This window comes from Tiliqua scincoides, chromosome 1 (genome assembly GCF_035046505.1).
Source record: "Tiliqua scincoides isolate rTilSci1 chromosome 1, rTilSci1.hap2, whole genome shotgun sequence".
NCBI classification, from domain to species: Eukaryota; Metazoa; Chordata; class Lepidosauria; order Squamata; family Scincidae; genus Tiliqua; species Tiliqua scincoides.
Window position 1 is genome coordinate 254,555,086 of NC_089821.1, and position 21,268 is coordinate 254,576,353.

General features: G+C 42.2%; 1 protein-coding gene across 1 annotated transcript in view; it reads left to right on the top strand.

The window, feature by feature from the left end:
- LOC136636570 (spermatogenesis-associated protein 7 homolog) overlaps nt 1–20,439 on the top strand; it is a 90,683-nt gene extending 70,244 nt beyond the window's left edge. Inside the window, exons 10-11 of the mRNA XM_066611711.1 lie at nt 1,460–1,517; nt 19,007–20,439. Of these exons, the coding sequence (XP_066467808.1) occupies nt 1,460–1,517; nt 19,007–19,132 (184 nt within the window). The 3' untranslated portion in view covers nt 19,133–20,439. The remainder of the gene's footprint in view (nt 1–1,459; nt 1,518–19,006) is intronic.
- The last annotated feature ends 829 nt before the right edge of the window (nt 20,440–21,268 follow it).

Here is a 21,268-nt window from a genome sequence, read left to right on the forward strand (position 1 = left end):
AGTGTATTCAGTGGGGCTTACTCCCAGGTCCATTGCACAGGATTGCACTCTCAGTCTACCTGGATTATTCTGTATTCTGAAAGACCCTTTAGTACAAAATATGTTGGTCTTTGTGCTTGAAACACATTATACAGTATTTATTTATTTAAGAGATTTGTACCCTGCCTTTCCACCTCGCTTAAGAGCCCTCAAGACAGCTCACAATAATATTTATATATGCTAAAACAGTGCTAAAAACATTAAAACAATTAAAACCACAAAATCAATAAAACACAACTGGATCACAGATTAAAAGGTTTCATAAAAAAGTGCTAGCCCCCTAATGTCATCATTTAAAAGCTTCCCTAAATTAAAAGGTCTTGAGACCCTGCTGAAAGGACTCCAAAGAGGGAGCTCTTAATTCCAGAGGGAGGGAATTTCACAGACAGGGTGCCACCACCAAGAAGGCCCTATTTCTTGCCACTATCCCCCACATCTCTACTTGTGGCAGCACGGTTAGAAGGGCCCCCTCTGAGGACCTGAGAGGATGGGGAGGATTATATGGAAGGAGGTGGTCCCTCAAATACCCCATACCCGAACCCTAAAGGGCTTTAAGAGTTAAAACTAACACATTGAATTCAGCAGCCAGTGTAGTCACTGAAGCAATGGCCTAACAGAGTTGAACTGGAAAGCCCCAGCAACCACACAGGCAGCTGCATTCTGCACTAGTTGCAGTTTCCGAACAGTCTTCAGAGGCAGCCCCACGTAGTGCATTGCAGAGTGCACTTCAGAGTGCTTTGCAGTAGTCTAATCTAGATGTCACATTATATGTGGGTGATCCTGAAACGAATTCTTCAGAATATAAGCTTACCAATCTGGAATGGTTGAGAATAGATTCTTGTGACTTACTCACTACAAGAAAAGTTGATATTGAGCCCAACATTATTGGACTATAATGCCAAATGTTAATGGGGATAGTAGGTATGGAATTAAAAAAAAAAAAAAAAAAAAGATTATAAGCCCAGGCAGCATTCATACTAACGTGTGCATTTTCTAAATAAAGGGCATTTGCTATAATTTTAGAGCCATTTCATTTATTAATATTGCGAACCTAGGTTTGATATTGAATGCGTACATGCAATGTTGAGTGTATGTGCAATTGATCTACAGATAATTCTGGCTTTCCCCTTAGTGTTTGCAAATGCGTTAGTGGCATTCACACCTTTATATTTTTAGGTGCCGTCTTAAGATATTGTTAGATATACATGAAAAGGCCTGTTGTAGTTGTTTCCCTGAGAGGTGTTTCTTACTTTTTGATAAGACTAAAATAGAAATTCTAGGGTGAGCTTAAGGTTCCAGGATCTATCTTTATTGCTCTGAAAAATAACCCAATATCTATTTTCCTAGTTGCTATTTTTATTGCTGTATTGTGGTTCGCTTTTGAGTCTTTGCTGCTTTATATTTTTATTCCCTTTCTAAGGGCATTAGGTGATGTATTTCAGAGGCACATTGGAAACCGAAGGTGTGACCTTGATGAGGTGAGCAAAAAAATTCTCTTATTAAGCTTGCTGTCACCACAGTGGACAAGTCCTACATCTGTCTAGAACAACAATCTGTACCATTCAGGATGCTGAACAGAAGCATAAAAACGGATGCTTATGTGAAGCAACAGCTTCAGGGAGGGTTATACATGGAGCAGGCCAAAGAGGAAAAGACATTTTCTCCCATATACCCATCGCACTGCTGTTTAAAAAATATAGTCTTTGTTGAAGTATGGAGCAGTTTGTGTTCTGATTTAGAGATGAAGGAAAGTCATTGTTGTGAAAAATGTTTACCACTATGGATTTCTGCTGTTACTGCCATTTGAAGCAACAGATAAAGCCAGGGAAGATTTGTAGTCTTCTCCTTTTAGAAATGGGTCAATAGATTCATGGTGAAACTACAAAGCCTCACCATCATGTTTGAAGTCTCCTCTAATTTAAAAAAAAAAAAAAAAAAAGCCCTTGCCTGAAACCTGTTTTGATGGCACAAAGTGTATGTTGAGCAGGGCAAATGCAGGGCAGCATGTTATGTGCTTGGTTGTGTGTCATCAAAAATACAAGTCTAAGTGGGATTTGGTGGGCATTTGATGGCTCACAAGGATATTTTGATCTTCATACTGTTGTACGATACAGCCCCCAATTTTTATGCTAACCACTCATTATTTATTAATTTTGAAAGACTTCTATCCCACTTCATTCCTGTAGGCCTTGAGGCAACTCACAAATTTTTAAAAATACTTCAGAAAAGCAATGAAACAAAACAATAAAAAAATATCTAGGACAACTCCTCAGAAGACAACACAAAAGGGGAGAGATGAAACCAGCCAAGAATAACAACTGAACTAAACAATGAGCCTGCAATGGACCAATTTCATTGCGGTAGCAGTTAAGAACAAATGAAGGGCCCTGCTGGAAAGATCCACTCTAGCCTCCCATTCTGTTTCCAACCATTGCCAGGCAGTTTTAGTTTCCACATGTGACTTTTCACTTCCTATTCTGTTCAGGTACCCTTGAAAACAGGGATGTGCGGTGCAGGGGAGGCAGAAGAACAACCCCAGTGGCAACCTCCAGAAATTGGTGCAACCTAACCCAGTGATCACACACATGTTCCACCCACTTATTCAGGTGCAAGCAGGCAGAGTGCGTGCAGGATAACCAGGTTAGGCTGCGTTGATTTTTAGAGGTCGATGGTGGGGTGATTCTGCCTCACCTGCTGCCCCCCACACCACACATTCCTGCCTGAAAACTATGGGGGAAATAATTGTGCCAGGTGACAGGTCAAAGTGTCAAAATGATGCCCAGTGTTTCAGAAAAGGTCTCTTCCCATTTGTCACTGCAAACCAATACTGCATCCATGTTTAATGGGAAGGGGGAGACGGCTTCAGGAGCACATCAGCCCCTGTAGCCCCTGCACATCAACACATCCATGATCCCTCTCCCCCTTCCCGCTGCATTGCAGGATGCAGTGTATGCCCTGTTGGCACAGCTGCATTGGCACTGAAAAGTTAAAAAGGATTGGGCCCTTTGTTTCGTGATGGAGCACAATGGAGAAATTACAAACATCCTATTGTCTGAAGACGATAGATAATAGGTATGATCAGATTCTTCATAATATGATGATATGGCACCTACGTGACTGCAAAAATACTATAGTCAAGAGACAAACTTGGGTGGAAAATACCCATTACACAGGCCAACACACATTTTGCTTACTTAAATATTACACCAATTCCTGGGTATATTTGGGGTGCTGATTCCAAAAATGGCATCCATTTTGCCCTATCATGTCTAGTTTTGGAGACACAGCATGTCAGGCCTTTGGCACCCCAGGCACTGAATTGTTATAAGCCAGGATGTGGCAGGAGGGGCCTTGATGTCCAGGCCTGGTATAAAATGTACTTAAAGGAACAGCAGCACTGTATGCTGATTAGCAATCAGCTGCACCTGTTACAGGTGGGAGTCACGTGACTTGGGGAGAGATGTGTGCAGAGTCACTTAGGCTGTGGTGGAGTGGTGCAATGCACCACTGGACAGCCAATCAGAGTGGGTCACAAGACTGTCTTGTGACTATGAGGATGCCCTACTCTGATTGGCTGGCCCCGGTATATATGGGGCAAGCAAAGACACCAAGGTGTGGGTTGTTGTGGTGGAGTTTCTGCGTGCTGTGCTGCTGGTTTGTGTACTGCTTTGGACTGCCTTCTCGTGACTGTGACCTGCTGTATCCCTGACTCCTGGGCCGTTTGACTGACTACTCTTCTGCCTGCTCCTTTACCAATACCTGCTTCTGCAACAAACAAGACTGTGTCTGCTTCTTTGGCTCTGTTTGGGATCGCCTGCTTCTTGTGCTGTCTTCCTATGCTCCTGTGCCACTTTGCTATCCTCCCCTGCTGACCTGACACAGCATAGCCTCTTTAGTGAATGGTTCAAGTAACTTCCTCATGAGGAAGCCTACACCATGGCATCCTCATGAGGAAGCTGCTTGAACTATTCGCTAATGAGGCTATACGATATCTCCAAAACTAGACATGATAGGGCAAAACGGATGCCATTTTTGGAATCAGCACCCCAAATGCATATCAAACCACCATGAAGTGTGGGGAAAACTTTTCTGACCCTCAATTTTGTAGGCCTCTGCTATCAAAATAACAGTTCACTAAAACTTTCAGGTATAATTTATTGTCTGTTTCCCTGTTAGCCTCCTTCCAAGGTGTCTGTAGATAACCAGTGCTCAGTCATTCAAACTTCTAATCACTCAAATATTTTCAAAGTTTCCTGGCTAGCTAGCAAGCAAGCAAGCAAGCAAATGACTCTGTTTCATTGGGATATTTTATAGTATGCCTTATTTTTTTCTGGGGAGGATAGAGGGAAGGATTGTTTTTAGGGTAGAGTTCGGGAACCCTACACTGCCTTTAGCAGTACAGTTTCTGGAGAAAAATCCATTGGGGGTTACAAGAAATTATGTGTATGTGCAACTTCATGATTTTAGAAATGGGCTATGTCAGATGCAAGGGAGGGCCCCAGGATGCAGGTCTCTTGTTATCTGGTGTGCTTCCTGGGGCATTTGGTGGGCCACTGTGAGTTACAGGAAGCTGGACTAGATGGGCCTATGGCCTGATCCAGCAGGGCTGTTCTTATGTTCTTACTTTGCTACAGAGTGAAAATGCAAGAAACAGAAAAAGTTGCAAGAATTTGTACACATTTTTTAGTTACACAGGTGAGAAGTTCTCCTTAGTTTAATGCTTACTTAGCCTAGCCTAATTTTGTCTATTGCCATGATTGCTGTAATGCTTTGCTTTTATTGTTTGTTGCCAAGGATGTGCCGGAGCCACATCCCTGAGTCTTGAGTCTTGAGTCTCCGCCCCCTTGACTCAAGCTGCCACAAGTCATAATGGCAGCTATTGTGACTCGTCCAGAGTCATTTTTTGAATCATTTTGACTCATGTCCAAGTCTTTTCGAGAAACAAGTCGAGTCGTGGAAGTGGTGCATAAAAAAACAGCAAGTATGCAAGCAAGCACACACACAAAACAGAGTTGCAAGCACACCCAAAAGCAAACCTTGACTTGAGTCTATTCGAGTCTTCTCTTTTTTAGGGTAAAACCCCCAAGTCAGTGCCCGACTCATTGACATGTGTGACTCAAATCCTTACTAGTCACAAAAAATGCATGTTTTAGTAAGTCGAGTCCAAGTCATCTGAATCGTGGCTTGCCCCTGGCCATTGCTGTCTTTTAACACTTGATTTAAGACAGTGGTAGGGCTTGGTTGCAATGGTGTTCTCGAAAGAAAATGTCAGTAGATACTAAAACTACATGGATTCCTCAACTTATTGTCAGGAATTGGTGTTCTTTAACAGAATTATCTGAAACAAGATGTTATGTGGGAGTTAACCATCCACTATAAAAGACAAAGAGGTAATCTTGATAATTACAAAGTAATTGGATTGTAGAGTGATTTTGTGTCATTCTGACTGGAACAACTGTGATACAATGGTGGTTTGGGTAAGTGCAAGTGTTCAGATATTTGTCTGAATAACAGTCAGGAGACTGTTCAAAGTCTGTTCAAAAATTATCAGTGCATAACTGAGGCAAGGTGACTTTTGACCCCAGACTGTAACCCACATGTGGAGGCCACTGGATGGATAGCCCAGTATACACATAAGAGAGAATCATTTTGCAAGTCTGATTAAAAGTCTGACTAAAGCATGGAAACACACAGAATGGTAAAGAGCTGCTTGATTTTATTAAAAGTAATAAGGCTAGTCTGACTAAAGATGCTTGGGCCTCAGAGTCTGGAATGTAACTCAGATAAGCAAATACCAGTTTCGGGCAGACGACCTTGGCAGAGACAGAGCTGTCTTGGCAAAAACATTCACTCACTAATTAAATGCCTGTATCCCTGTAGCTTTTACTGTAATGCTTTAGGAGCAAAAGTATACATATGGAGACCAAGTGACCCTTGATACCAAACCAAAGTACGTACCCAAAGTAAAAGGTCACAATAGTTATATAGAATTAAGATATAGTAGTCATTAGAAGTAGGTCTTAAGGAACCAAAGGGTTGCTTGATTTTAGAAAAGTCTTAAGAAAAGACAAAGAAGCTTTTGCAGAGAGGCTCACAGGTGTTCAATGTTTGGATTAACACAAAAGAAAGGTAAGAAAAGAGGACTGTATCAAGATGCACTAACGAGATGGGCATGAAGTCCTGCCAAGAGATCTGCCAAATGTTGATCTTCACACCTGTCTTTGAGCATTGTGTCATCTCTTTTAATGAGGGTAGTCTAAACCTTGTCAAAACCATTTTTAATTGAATTGATGGATGTGAAAAAGGGTCAACAATGGGTCAACACTGGATAGATGATGTTATAGCACACTCTACTGGTTTTTGAAAACTTTGTAATTCAATATGTTTAATTGTTTAATTTTACCTTTTATGGAACTGTAACCTGAAACAAGCCTATCAGGTGTCTCTAAAGTTATCTATAGCCTATTAAGCGTCAGCCCCATCTATGATGTCAAACTTCAGCCAATGGGAAGTCTAAATTTTCAAACAAAGAACCCAGAATGGTATAAAAAAGTCAAGTTAATATTGAGAGATTGCTCTCATGCTTTGGACACTAGTCCCGTGAGATGCCCATTGCTTGCAATGAACTAAACGTCTGCAAACCTTGGGCTGCCCTTCTTTTGAAGACATATAATGAAAGTATATAAAGAATGTCATTGTGTCTCCGGCAGTTTGCTGTTGTTGAATTATTATCATTATATCCTGTCCTATATGAAAGGAGTTCAGAGTGGCATACATGGAAGGGTTTCTCTATTTTGTCCATCCAACAACCCTCTGGGGTACATAAACAACCTGTCCCAAAAGTCACTAAGGGCACAATCCTAACCAGTTCTACTCAGAAGTAAGTTCTATTTTGTTCAATGGGGCTTACTCTCAGGAAAGTGTGGTTAGAATTGTAGCCTAAAGCTGGAATCCTATGCACACTTACCTGGGAGTAAGTACCATTGAAATAAATGGGACTTACTTCTGTCTAGACATGCATAGAACATACAATGTGAGGGCCCAATTGTAAGAAACCAGTGCTATATCCTCCCAGCACAGGTGCTGAGCTTCAGCACAAGTGCTAGGTCTCAATTACAGCACTCAGAGAGCAAGGAACACCAACACTTGGCCCAGTGCCAGGACGTTGATACCAGGGGAGCACCCGCAGTAAGGTGCACCACCAGGCGGTGGTGTGGGGTTTCTGGGTGGGGAGGAGGTTTTTCCAGTGTGGGGAAAGAACCAGGGCAGGAGGGGGGTGAGACCAGCGGAGCCCTACTCTGCTGGATCCTATGCTCCATGTCGGGCTGAAAAGTTCAACATGAAGCTCCTCTAGCCGGTGCCACCAAAATAGCTGGCGTGGTCTGGAGAAGACCTATTGTGGCCGCTGCGCCCATACTCAGGGAAGGGGAGGAGGCCTCCAACAGTCCTGGTGGGGTCGCGGGGTTCAGCAGTCACCATTTTTGCACCGCTGCACCTGGCCACCATTTGGCTTGGGCAGCCCGTAAGTTTCCTAACTAAATGGAAATCTGAATCAAGATGTCCTAGTCTGACAAGTACTTTCCAGTAATCAAGATTTGATTACTTGATACTTTGGCAGGATCCCCCAGGATTTTTCCATGATTGTTTCAAAGGGGCCAAAAGCTATTCAGAAAGTATTTCAGTGCTCTCACTCTGAACTGGCTTTGTTGCCTTCAGCAAAATCATCCTGTTCGGTATGATTCTGTTAATTGGATTGTCCATAGGACATCATAATAAAATGCTTTTAAGAACATAAGAACAGCCCCACTGGATCAGGCCATAGGCTCATCTAGTCCAGCTTCCTGTATCTCACAGCGGCCCACCAAATGCCCCAAGGAGCACACCAGACAACAAGAGACGTCATTCTGGTGCCCTCCCTTGATTGTCCTTGATTGGATTGTCTGCGTTAACATGACAACATCGTTTTTTCACTCTGTGATCCCCAATTGGTTAAGGTTGCACGTATGACTATCAAAAAGAAAAAATAGTGCAGATATAGAAAATAATGGCCGTGGGTGGGATTTTTAAAAGATGAATACTCTTTAGGTCTCTTGTAGGAAATGGTTCTGTACACACACAGCTGAAACATTAGTTTAAATCTGAAAATCAAAACAGGAGAATATTTGGCACAGCCAAAAATATTTTATTTTAATTTTTCATTTCCTGCCCTCTCAATCCAATTGATGATTTTAAAAAAAACAACTCAGAAATAACTGTTGAGGCTACTTCTCCTTACTTCTCCACCCTTGGCTGTCCTCCACATGTTCTTGTGTGTTATGAAATGTTTTGTTTTCAACATTGGTTACAGCAATCACAGGTTCTCTCTAACAGCCTCCTCTGAGATATGTTGTTTGGGGTGGCTTTTGTTTTTGCCTTTGGAGTACTGAATCATGTTAATTGAAGAATGGCTGAGTATTGAGGCTTACTTTTCCCTGCCCTCTACTTTCATTAACAATCACTTGTGGAGTAGAATGACAAGCCATTAATGTACATTTGTGACCTGTACTTTCATAATCTAGTGCTTGAACCAGTTTCAACTGGAGAGGCCTTAATGTCCATTACAGATATTCCCGAAAACGCCTTCTATTATTTCATGTGCCTCTGTGAGTGAATAATGCCAAGGACCCAGAAGAACAGAATGTGTCCTTTTTCAGAAATAGCCACCAAGATGTGTGTTTAAATATATTCGTTCTTTTTTTTTTTCTTTTTGCAATGCTTGTTGATCACAGCAGCTGCAATTCTGGTTTATTTTTTGTACAAAAGTATCTCTTTCTTAGTAAATTCTTTGTGAGAAAACTGTAGAATTAAGGGTGCAATCCTAACCAACTTTCCAGCACTGACCTAGCCAGAATGCAGTCCCAAGGTAAGGTAACAAACAGGCCCTTATCTTGAGGAGGTCTCCTTGACTGCCTCCCCTCTGCAGGATGCAGTGCATGCCCCATTGGCACAGCTACATCAGTGCTGAAAAGTTGGTTAGGATTGCCCCCTAAGTGAGAGAATGGCAGTTTCCTGGTAGTGCACACGGTTAGTGTTGTACAAGTAGTTAGAACCAGTTACCTGGACAGGAGCGTTCACCCATAATTTACGAAGATTACCTCATGAGGCCTTGCTCCAGATTTCAGCTTTCATTGAGGCCAGTTTGTATACTACTATCAAAAGCAGTGGCGTAGCTAAGGGGGTGCAGGGGGTGGCAGTTGCACCTGGCAACACGCTTTAGGGGGGACAACAAGCTGAGCTTGACACTAGTGGCCAAAATTGTGCAAATCTTGGTATGTATGAATAATACCATCATGTTATATATCATTTGAAAGGTAATTTAATGCAGATTGCAATGAAATAAACCTCATTGGAACATCTTTATTCCATCAAAAGTTATGGCCAATTAACCAGAAAACAAATACACAAATGCCTTAAGGAACAAAAAGTGGATTTTCTTAACTCAAAACCAACCTATGAGACTTATTTTTCTGAGAGCCAACGAGATGTTGTTATGATACTGTATGGAACCAATAAGGTGTCAATATGAGTCAGCTCTCATTTTCATGCAGCATAATACAGTTACTCCTGCTAACTGGTAAAGAGGCACTTTTTCAAGTGGTGCTCCTCTTATATTTAGCAGGGAGAGAATAACCTTTCATCTTCACCCCAGCACAGTGTCTCTAACCAATAAGAGAGACACTTTTTATTTACGTAATTAAATTTGATTTTGTCATGAAGGGAGGGCTACAAAATCTTCTTTGATCCTACATAGCAGATAGATGCCTTAGCTATACCACTGGCTTGGGGGAGGTGGCATAGCAAGTGGGTGGTGAACTGCTGGGGAGAGGAGGCAAACTTTCCCCCAATTTGCACTTTTTAAAAAGCCTGGGCGTGATGTCACTTCCGGTTGTGACATGACTTCCAGGGCATCATTTTGAGCTCTGCACTAGGCTACTTGTTCATTAGCTACGCTACTGATCAGAAGTTAGGTAGGTGATGATCAGAGATAGAATGGTGACACACTGAAATCCCCTCCTCAGAGAAGTTTGCATGATATTCTTTTATTTTTCCAACACCATGTTAAAATTGGTTTTATTCAAATAAATGTTTGGTCAGGAGGAGGATGAAATTTTATCAACATTTTACAACTATTGTTTTAAACCATGATTTTATTTTTTTCATATTTTTGTTCATCTGATTATGCCTTGAATGCGTGTGTAGAAATGTAGAATAGAAATATTTTCAATTAAATAAAAACAAATATAGGGTATCTCACAGGGATGGGCAAATCCAGTGTGGCTTGAGTTGGGTCACGAGTCTCTGCCCCCCCCCCAATTTGAATCAAAAACAAGCCCTAACAGGAGCCCTTTCTGAGTCACCTGGAGTGTTTTTGCAACATGAAAAGATTTGAGTCACGAGTCTTTTTGATACATGTGTCAGGCATGGGGGGGGAAGGAGCTGCCACTGGGGTGTGTATGTGTATCAGAGTTCTCTTTAGACATTCCCCTTCCCATCAGTAAACAGGGTGGGAAGCGGTGGGACAGACTGCGAGAAAGCGGGGACAGAAGCAGCAAGAGGAGGAGGGTCACAAGCAGCAACTGCAAAGTTTACCAGGACAACCTGATCCTTTGCAGCTTTACTTAGACGTAGTCCAACTGCAGCTGGTCATTCAATTGGGCTTCCTTCTCCCCAAGTAACAATGGAGCTCCCAGCATCCATTGGAAAGTGTGATCCCTATGAACCTCCCCCAACCCTGCTTCCCTGCCTTCTTTTTTCCTTGGCTTCTCCAGCCAATTCCAAGGCAAGAAACCCCTTGGGTTCCTCCTCCTGCCCTCCCTCATCCAAAGAAACAAACCAGACTGCCCATCCTTCATTCAATGATCAACAGTTCCTTCAGAGATGGGCAAGAGAGTCTGCTCCCACCTCTCTCCCTCCTGCAAAAGCAAACATTAACTCTTCCCTGCCCCTTGGCTGGAACATCCCTGCTGCTTGTTGGAGGAAATTAAAAGTAGTTTCCTCTTTTGGGGGAAGCAGAGTAGCTTAAGCAGCAGACCCCCTTTTGGGTATCACCCCAGGGAACCTCCCTCACCCGGCTGACTGCTATTCAATAGAAAGACAAAGAGGCAATGGCTTGTTAAAGTTGCAAAAAAGAAGTTATTTACTTACAGTTTCATTGAGTGTATTTACTGTTATTTACTGTACAGTTTCATATTTACAGCATCTAATTAGGATCAGAGGTTCAGCTATTACTTAGATAGCAAGGCCCTAGAGCTGCCTCGCCCTGCATGCCTTGTGCTCAAGATGGCCTGGGCATCAGAGCCCTGGTGTGTGCATCTTAATAGGTCTGTGGTCAGAGGACAAGAGGAAGTGCTCAGAGGAGAAGGGAAGGATAAAGGGTTAGGGCCACACCCCACAAGGATCACAGAGAGAATAGGTAAAAAAGAGTAGAGTCACTGGGCCATAGCTTGACCCCTTCTGGACAGCATCCTGCCCCCTCTGGACAGCAGACGGAGTTGCATCAACTCCAACACTGCTCACCCAGTCCAAATGATGTCCCTTGGTTTTTCACATTGCAAAAACAGTAAGCAAGCACACCCAGACACAGACAGGCTCGAGTCTGCATGCGTGAGGACCGAGTGCTGAGTCCGGGGTCCCTGACTTGAGTGTTTTGTAGTCTTCCATGACTCTGTGACTCAAGCGTACATGAGTCAGTGAAAAACACTGATTTTCACCGCTTGTATTCAAGTCACCTGACTCAAGTTTCCATCCCTGGTATCTCAAGAAAATGTACACACACTTTATAGTTTTATTTTATTTTTAATATTTTATTTTATTTATGTCAATGTTATTATACTATAATTCACACATAGTCTGCATATGGTGTACACAGAAGCAGTTGCTTGGCCCAGTTAATTAATTAATTAGACCAAATGCTCGAAATGTTCCCGACTGGTGTCTATACACAGCTGACATAATTGATGGGCAGCCCAATCCTACTATTTTCTCTGCACCATTACAGTGGTGCCAGCATGGCTTGTGCTGCATCCCAAGGGGGAATTTAGCAAGTGGAAAGTCTCATCGGGGTAAGAGGACATTTGTCGCCCAGCTGCTGCTATGGGTCAACTCGGACACATGCCAGCAATATCACTGGTGCAAATCAACACCGCTGATCAGTGTTGGCAGATCAGGCCCAGGAAGTGGGGTAGGACATGGCATGAACCAGTGCTGCCAATCCCACTACCCTCCTGGTCCTGATCCACCCACCCTCTGCCCTGTCACTGTCCTCCCCTACCCCATTGTGCCCCCTTGTTGCTCAGTGCAAATCCTACCTCTGGAGGGCGTCTTTCTTTCTGCCAGTACATGCAAGAAGGTTTTGGCCTTCCCGCTGGTGGCAGCTGTCTCAACATGCTTCACGACACATTTGCAACACTCTACAACAGCAGAGCACACACTCCACTAGCACAAAACTATCAGAAATAGGATTCTGCCCTAAAGAATCTACAGCCATCCACCAATGTGTGTGTTGGGATAGTTCCACACATCTCTTCAATTGCTTCCCTTTAGATGTTCAAGTGTTGCAGGTTTTCTACAATGAAATATGGATAAATTAGAGCTCATTAAAATTGGTCTACATTTTTTTTTAGATACCTTGTAACTTTGGGAACAAGGAGAGAGATGTCTTTTCCCTCACAATAGTACATCACATTCCATAGCTTCTCATTCTTGCCACCCTGTTTTTAAACGTTCCATGTTGGCACAAGAATTGAAAAGGCATCGAAGTGCCACTAACAATCCAAGCAGCTCAGCTGTCAACCAACTGCCTCAGAACATAAAGAATATGTTTTTGGTATTATGCCTTTGTAATCTACTATAGAGCTCTCACATGTATTTTATCTATTCACTGGTTATTCTTGTAGCCATCACTACACCTAAGTATTTATAGGTTAATCATGCATCATGTGAAGGGGTATTCAGAGTGTCCAGTTAGAAGAGTCTGTTAGAGCGCCAAAATGAACCTCAAATTTCCACAGCAACCAGATTAAAATGTCCATTATCCCAGAAAACCCATTATTTTCACACTGGATAGTTTGGGTTTATTCACTGAGTAAATATTTTCCTTTTTTAAGGGGGTGGGGAGAAATGTGGTGCAGTATTTCTACAACACCAGTGAGTAGGAGTTGGCTGTTGTTGTTCACTATGCATTCTCCATTTTATCCCCCCCCCCCAAAAAAAAAAATAGAAAAAGATTAGCTCAGCTGGACATAGCTTAACTTCTGAGTCAACAATGATAGTTACAGCTGAGGCTGTCAGGTTTACAGAATGATTATCAGTTGCATATTTCACAACAGCACACATGGGCATACGTAATGTAGTCTCCTTGGTTTCTCTGGACAGCAAGCAATGAAGTAGAACTTAGTGAAGTGTGAAACGAGGCCAATGAATAGCCTAGAATTATTTTGCATAGTTGGAAATGCATTTCATTGAACACTAGTGCTCTTCTCAGGGAAAAGCTGTTTTGGTGTCTGTCAACATCTCTATTTTGAAATAGCGCCACACGTTCTGTGGACAACAAACACAAAAGAGTAACTGTTTTAAATGCAACAGAGCCCATGTATGGGGCAGGATTATAGAACCCTGTTTTTCTCCTTTGGCAGGCGTGAGCTGTTCTGGGCACCCTGCAACATACCTGGTCATTCCTGTGAATGGGAGGCTAGAAGGAGAGGTCCTCTCCACACTCTCTTTATCTCCCCAAGTGCTTCCAAAACTGCTGAGCCGATGTTGCCTGATCAGCTAAACTTGTGGATTACTTTTGTCTCCCTATGCACCCATTCCATCTTAGAAAGGCACCTCAGCTTGCCATGCTCCCTTCAAGGCTACTGCCTCTGTGCACGTTAGGACATGCTTCATAGCCCTCTTTTTGTCTGTGAGACCCCCTTTGGTACAGGGATTTTGCAGATGGCTGGCTCCCTTGCTGCCATGGCCCCTGCAATGCCACACATTCAAACCTCACAAAGTAAAGACAGGGAACCTTAGACCTTGATGTAGCCTTGCCAAAGACCCACCAACACCCCACAATTTTTCTTGTAATTGTCCCATGTGAAGTCATGTTGCCTGCACTCTTTGTGATGGTTGCTTTCTCTCTTTTCTGTGAGGTTGTGAGTGCGATGGTGGCACTATAATGGTGAGGGTGGTGCATTCTCTCTGTGTGTATGTTAGCCATCAAATTCCCCATCTAGCTTAAAGGGTTATTAAAGGGTTAGTACTTTCAGTTAGGGCGCAATCCTAACCCCTTATGTCAGTGCTTTCCAGCACTGATATAAGGGCAATGCAGCTCTAAGGGAACAAACATTCCCTTACTTTTAGGAGTCCTCTGTGAGTGACACCCAACTGCAGGATGCAGCACACGTCCCATTGGCACCGCTATGCCAGTGCTGGAAAGCACTGACAAAAGGGGTTAGGGTTGCACCCTTAGGCCCATTTTCAACACCCTTTTTAGTTCCTGAGAACCAAAGTAGATTCTTTTCTCCTTTACCCTCTTCTTCGTTTTTCTTTCACCGAAGAATTATATAGCTATGCCATTGACCATTACAGCGCCTGCCCTCACCGACTCACCCCCTTCTCAGGATCCCTGCACACACTCTTGTTTTTTCCACCAGGTGTGCATGCTACATGTCTTTTTAAAAGCACTGCCAGTAACGCTCCTTCTTGTTCATTGGCTCTGCCATGGGTGTTTCTGATCAGTCATGCAAAAGGTAAGTGCCTTGCTGGTTGGAGGAAGTACCTGGGCTGGGCTCAGACTTGTCTTACCTGGCTTCCAGCCTGCACTTTTGTGCAGTGACATTTGCCTGAGTGCTTTTGAGTCTCCCGTTGGGACTTGCCCTAGTTTCTCCCCTAGCTAATGAGTTGCTGCCAGGTACTGGACTTCCCCACAGGTACTCAAACCTTTGCCGTGGAGTGACTTGAGTATTTGTTGCACATAGTTGTCCTATTCCAAGGAGCTGTCTTTCTACCTTTGATCTACTATCATCAAAAAGGGACTTGTGAATGACATAAAAGGACTTAAACCCTGAGTGCTGAGCTCCCCAACAGTTCTTTGCTGTTTTGCTTGCACCACAGTAATTCCTGTAGTGGGTGGGTGTTGTGGCATCTTTGTGTTGTATGAGTACATACATACTTGAGTGGTGTTTTTTTTTAAGTCATCTCCCCATGATTGATGGTTGTAATCACTGCAGCATTGCTCATTCCTGGGTACTATTGGGGGTCATCATCCCAGTGGTGGCTGCTCATTGGCTCAGCACTAGTCCTTACCCCCTTCTCAGTCCCCCCCCCATGGCATTTCTTCTCTATACATACGTGCATGGTAATGTATAGTATTAGACAACTCAGGGCCCAATCCTATCCAACTTTCCAGCACCAGTGCAGCTGCAATACAGCCCCAAGGTAAGGGAACAAATACCTTTGACTGCCTTACCCCCACAGGATGCAGCACATGCCCCATGGGCACAGTTGCACTGGCATTGGAAAATTGGATAGGATTGGGCCCTCAGTGTGTTCAAAATCCACTTTATGTCCTGTTGTCACTGAGTGTTCTGCAAATGCTGATTTTTCAATCTGTTTTAAATACGCATGTATAGAGAAGCAATTGAAATATATAAGCATCAAAACAATCTGAATAGGAAAGTAGAAACAATGAGAGTTGACAATGCATGGCTACCAGTCCTGAAAAATATTACCAGAGAGTTCAAGGAGTTCAAGCCCCAGAGAGAGTAAGGAGCCAGGTGGGGCTAACAGCTGACAACAATGTTCCCTAATCCAAAAGACAATCAGTTACAACCTGTATAAGAACAACACCTAGTTCCAATGCCTGAGGAAAACTGTGGCTTCTGAGCGTCCAATCCTATCCAGCTTTGTAGCACTGGTGGAGCTGCAATGCAGCTCTTGGTTAAGGGAACAAATGTTCCTTGACCTTGTGGAGGCCTCTGTAACCAACCTTCCACCACAGGATGCAGTGCACACTCCATTGGCATGGCTACACCAGGGCTGGAAAGTTGGATAGGATTTGGCCCTAAGGAAGCTCACCAAAGCTTTGGGTGAAACGCCAGGTTTGAGTTTTTAGCTTCTTATTTTAGTTTTTAGTCTCTAGTTTTAGTTTTAATCCTTAAACTTTAATCTTTAAAGGCACTTTAGAGTGCCTTTGGTTTTCAGAGTTTTAGCATGGTTTTAGTTTTAGCTTTTTAGGTTGAGTTTTAGTTGTTTTTAGTTTTTAGTGGTGATAGTTAGCCCTCTCCCTTTTAGGTCCAGAACCACCTTTCAGAGTGCGATACCATAGTCTTTCGATACTGACGGTTGCCAACAATTCCCTTTTAGGATTGGTTTAGGCTCATTAGATAAAAAAGCTAGACCACAGCACCTAGCCTGAAGAAGAAGTTCAGGCTGTGTCAGGGGTTCTATGGATGCCGGAAGCATTACTGGAAAAGTTTGCACCAGTGTTAACTGGGAGGGCTGTGCCAGTGTGGTGTTGCCTGGATGGGCTTAGGATACAGCAGTCATTGACACCAGCATCAGTGAGCAAATTTGGTGCAGCATCTAAATAGGACTGGGCTGTAATTTGTCTGAACTGCTCACTGTACAAACTGTATGAAAAGATGCAAGATGAGTAGTCCTAGTGGGAGTTGGTTTTGCATAGGAAATTGCACAAAGCTTGCATGCAGTTCCATTCTTGTGTCCTCTTGTGGTTAAATGGCCCTTAAACCATCCAACTTCGAACATTTGTTTCTATGACATTAATAAATCTCAGGCCTCCAAACATGCATAATGAAAACCACTGAAAATGAGGAAATAACCCCAATTGTGACAGATGATGGATTTCTTGTTTTTCATTTCTTCCTCATAAACTTTTTTTTAAAGGCATCCACTCAAATTTAGATTGCTGTGTGGTGTTCTTTAGATTAAATTCGGGAGCCAAGGTTGAAAGCAAAGGACAGAGAAGGACAAGTATTTGCATTATGATTCTTGAGTAGCCCATTGAGCTGGATATTAAACAACAAAAATTACTATATATGATGAAGGAAAATGGGGAGAAAGCTGTGATCTGTCTCTCGGTTTCACCCTGAGAATCCAGCATGGCAGAGTGTGGTTGCCCTGAACATAGACCCAGCAGTTTGCATTTGGATAGTAATTAATCTTGGCTGTTGGCAAACCTCTGCAGACTTCCAAATGAAGTGTTTGTTTTTTAAGAGAGGAAGAAGAGTAATTTATCAGAGAATTGAGGTTTCTGTGCACAGGCTGGCATTATTTCCATCAGGTGTTTTCACTCATGAGGTGTGATGAGCCAAAGGTAAGCCCTTGTAAGTGCCAATGGTTCCATGTCCTTGATTCTCATAGAGCCCAATCCTATGCCCCTCTTACTCAGAAAAGTATTATAGTCAATAGAGCTTAGTCTCAGGAAAGTGTGGATAGGATTGCAGCCTTAATGAATTTGTTGCTACATACAATCTATTCTGATTCCTATCTAATCTGAAGCAAGTCTCATAGATTTCAATGAATCTTATTTCCAGGGAATCACACTTAGCATTGTAACCTAGAACATCTTTGACCAGGTCATGTCTTTTAATATCTTGAGAACATTCTTGATTTCAAATCATAAACAAACATTTTGAGCAAATGGCATATCGGCATCAGTCATGCATAGATATATTTGAGACTATCTGGAGGCCATTCCTTGATAAGCTGCATGAAGTGTATTGATATATAGATTAATTTTGGTCATGTATCTATTTGTGATTTTTTTTCTCCCACATTTTTTTTCTGTTTTTTTAAAACATGCAACTTATAACATTATATCCAGGTAATGCTCTTTTTTGTTAGCTTTTTTATTCACATAGAACAAAAATAAAGCATTAAAAATCATAAATAAACATGTGCTAGGCTTCAGGAAGATTTAATACTACTGGAAAGGGATGAAGAATCGACAATGGTGATGTGTGACTGGCTAATGATGTGTGAGAATCCTTGTGTAGATTTTGGGTGACACAGTGGTATAATGCATGCTTTCTGTGCTGAAGAGCCAGCTTTAGTATCTCCCAGTATATCCTGCTGAAAGGTCATTATCATTAGGTAGCTGTTCCAGGAAAGACACCCTGGAGAGCCTTGACCAGGAGGTAATAATAGGCTAGATGGATGAATGATATGATTCCATATAAGGCAGCTTCTTACATGTTGCATTCTCTTAATGAGAAACCGTGTTCAAAGAATCTTGGATTTTCTCTAAAGCTTACCAAGGTATGTTGTCATCATCAATGTATGTCAATGAATGCATTAGTGATCATAGAAGAGCTACCCTGAAAATTGGCTGTCCTATCACTATCCATCTTCCCTTGGCAAGATGTGTTGGGTGTGTCCCAAGATGCTGTGATAGCAAACCATGTGAACTGACAGGGTACCTTAGAAGATTCCCTTCATCCCTAAAATCTTCTCCAACCCTCAGGGGCTTCTTGGCAAACACCTTGACATTGAAAGAGTGAGGGTAGCAAATTTAGTGTACTCTAAACACAATGCAGGTGCCTGATGTTTTCCCTTTTACTGTAATTGTTCATCCAGGACCTTATAGGCTCTGGTGAAAAGGAAAGGGAGCAGAGACAGACAGCAGTGTTGGGCCTCTGCAGGCTCCACCAAGCCAGGAAACCAGACAGGGTGGGAGAGCAAAATTAGCATGCAGAGGTTGGTATAGCCATTCCAAGACTTCAGTGGCCATCGTCTGATACTTGAAAGCTCTATGCACTTCAGTGAGGCCTAGGGAGGAGATGGTTGTTCCTGACACCTAAGAACTTGCATCAGTGGAATGTGTCTCCAGTAGTCATAAACAATAAGAATTTTGCAATCCTGACAACCCCATCTCTCTCTCTCTCTCTCTCTCTCTCTCTCCCCCCCCCCCATTTTTTTTAATTAGGTAAAAATGCAAAGAATTTTTCAAGCCCTAAAGGATGATTTGAACATCAGCACTAATCTTCCAGAGTCTTCTATCAGGTACACCGGTTTAGAATACAGGAACTGCCTCATTGCCCCTTATTCTTAGCCACCTTCTTTCAAATCACAATGGCTTTCTGAAGCATCAGATGCAAGCAAGTGGAACAGAATCTACAATACAGAAGAAAATTTACTATGCAAAGAAGGAACTCAGCAATTTAGGCCTGTATTATATGCGTTAGTGAAATATTATTAAACCTGAAATAATGTTTTATCAGTAGAAGCTAACTGTTCAGTCTAGGATTCCTAACACAGACATTTTATATACTACAACGTTGAGACTTTAAAACCAAAATATTTGTACCTTGAAAAGGCACTTGTGTGCCAAGAATCACAATACAATAGCTAATCCACTACGAGGTCAAAAGGTCAATAATTAAAGACTATTGTGAACCTAAAGTACCCACACACTGAGGAGGCTGCCCCTTTGCGTACCTGCACTAGCCTTGTGTCTTGCCAAGGTGTGCATTTGGGTTACACATAGACACTCTCACACACACACAAATTACGATTTCATACATTCAAGATTTCTGTATATCCTATAAATATATTTAAATGTTTTAGTACTGCTACATCAGAACCAAAGCTATTTTCACACACAATCTCTGCACACAAAGGCACATATCATTTGGTCTAAATAAAGTAGACTAAGAAGAAGGCAAAATGCTTACAAGTTTACTGCAAGAATTAGATGATTTACCCCAATACTTTCTACAGTCTTGAGTTAATGAGACTTTGTCCCCAAGGCCTACGATCTGATCAAACTAATCATTAGGCTCGGCTCTCTGCTATATTTAACTTTATTTCTCCTCTTTCATATTTATAATCTAATCCTCAATATATTTAGAATCGGCATAAATAGGATGGTAAATCCTCATTACACTTGGAGATAAATGTGTAATGTGAATTTCTTGTACCTTTCACATTTAGAAGCACATTTAATGCTAGTGACCTACTGTTGTCTACTGCCCCCCAGCTGTCACCTGGGTTCATTCAGGAAAATGATCTATCTATAAAGCTTCTGTATGATTTCTGGTACTGACAAAAATCTGGGCCTTTTATCTCCTCAGGTCAAGGACTATCTGTGCAAAGTGGGTTGTTTGCTTAACGGGATAGCAGCAAACTTCCAAACCCAAACATTTCTGGAAATTACATGGCTTAATGGAGTTATATGAGCATCCAAAACACTTGATATCAGCCCTCTCTAAAAGGGGAATGGTTTGGATGTCAAGATGGACTCCTTTCTTTCAGAGGAAAGATTCATTCTCTCAGGAGAGAGGAATTCTTGTAGCCAACCGACACCAAAAAGTATTGGTGTTGAAAAAGGTCTCTATCAGGTGTGAAAACATTAAAACCACTTTGCATTTTCAAAATTAATGGAAAACAATTGTTCTATGACACTAATACTAAAAGGGGGGAAAGGAATATCTCCTTTATGTATTAATCTTCTACTTATAACATTTCTATCCTTTCCTTTCAGGAGGTTAGGGAAATAAACAAGGTTCCCTCCCCACTCTTTACAAAACTGTTAAGTGAAAAGATGGTAACTAGCCTAAGGTCATCCAGTGGGTTTCATGGGTAAAGAGGGGTTTTAAACTGATGTTTTCCCAGGCCAAACCTCACACTCTATTCACAGTGCCACAATGACTCTTTGAATTCTTTTCAGAAGAATGTATGTCGCAAAATAGCCATGTTCATTGTTCTGTGTTCACTTTGTACTTTTTCCAAATAAGCTTCTGTTGGCACTTCTTTTATGATTTACTTCTGGAGCTAAGCTTGTTTCATATACACCAGCTACAGTGAATGAACCTGACCAAAGCAAGGAAAACCTTCCTTATAGATAACTTTAATAGATTCTGTGAAAAATTAGGCTACATTTTAGGTGTTGATGTGCATTCACTTATGCAGTTAAAACTCACTGCACCATAAAGGTGTTTCCTATATGTCTATCAGTTTCAGCTAACTGAACCCCTACTAGATACAATATAGCAGGAGTAGTCATGAATTTGTGTCCAATAAAATGTATCTATTCTAGCCACACATGGGGAAGATGAGCTCCTTGGTTCCTTTCTGAAGACTGATGGTTGGACAGCCTGATCCTAACCTACGCTGCATCCAGTGTTATACTGGGCTTCTCCACTTTATGGTGGTTTGATATGAATTTGGGGTGCCAGTCCAAAAATGG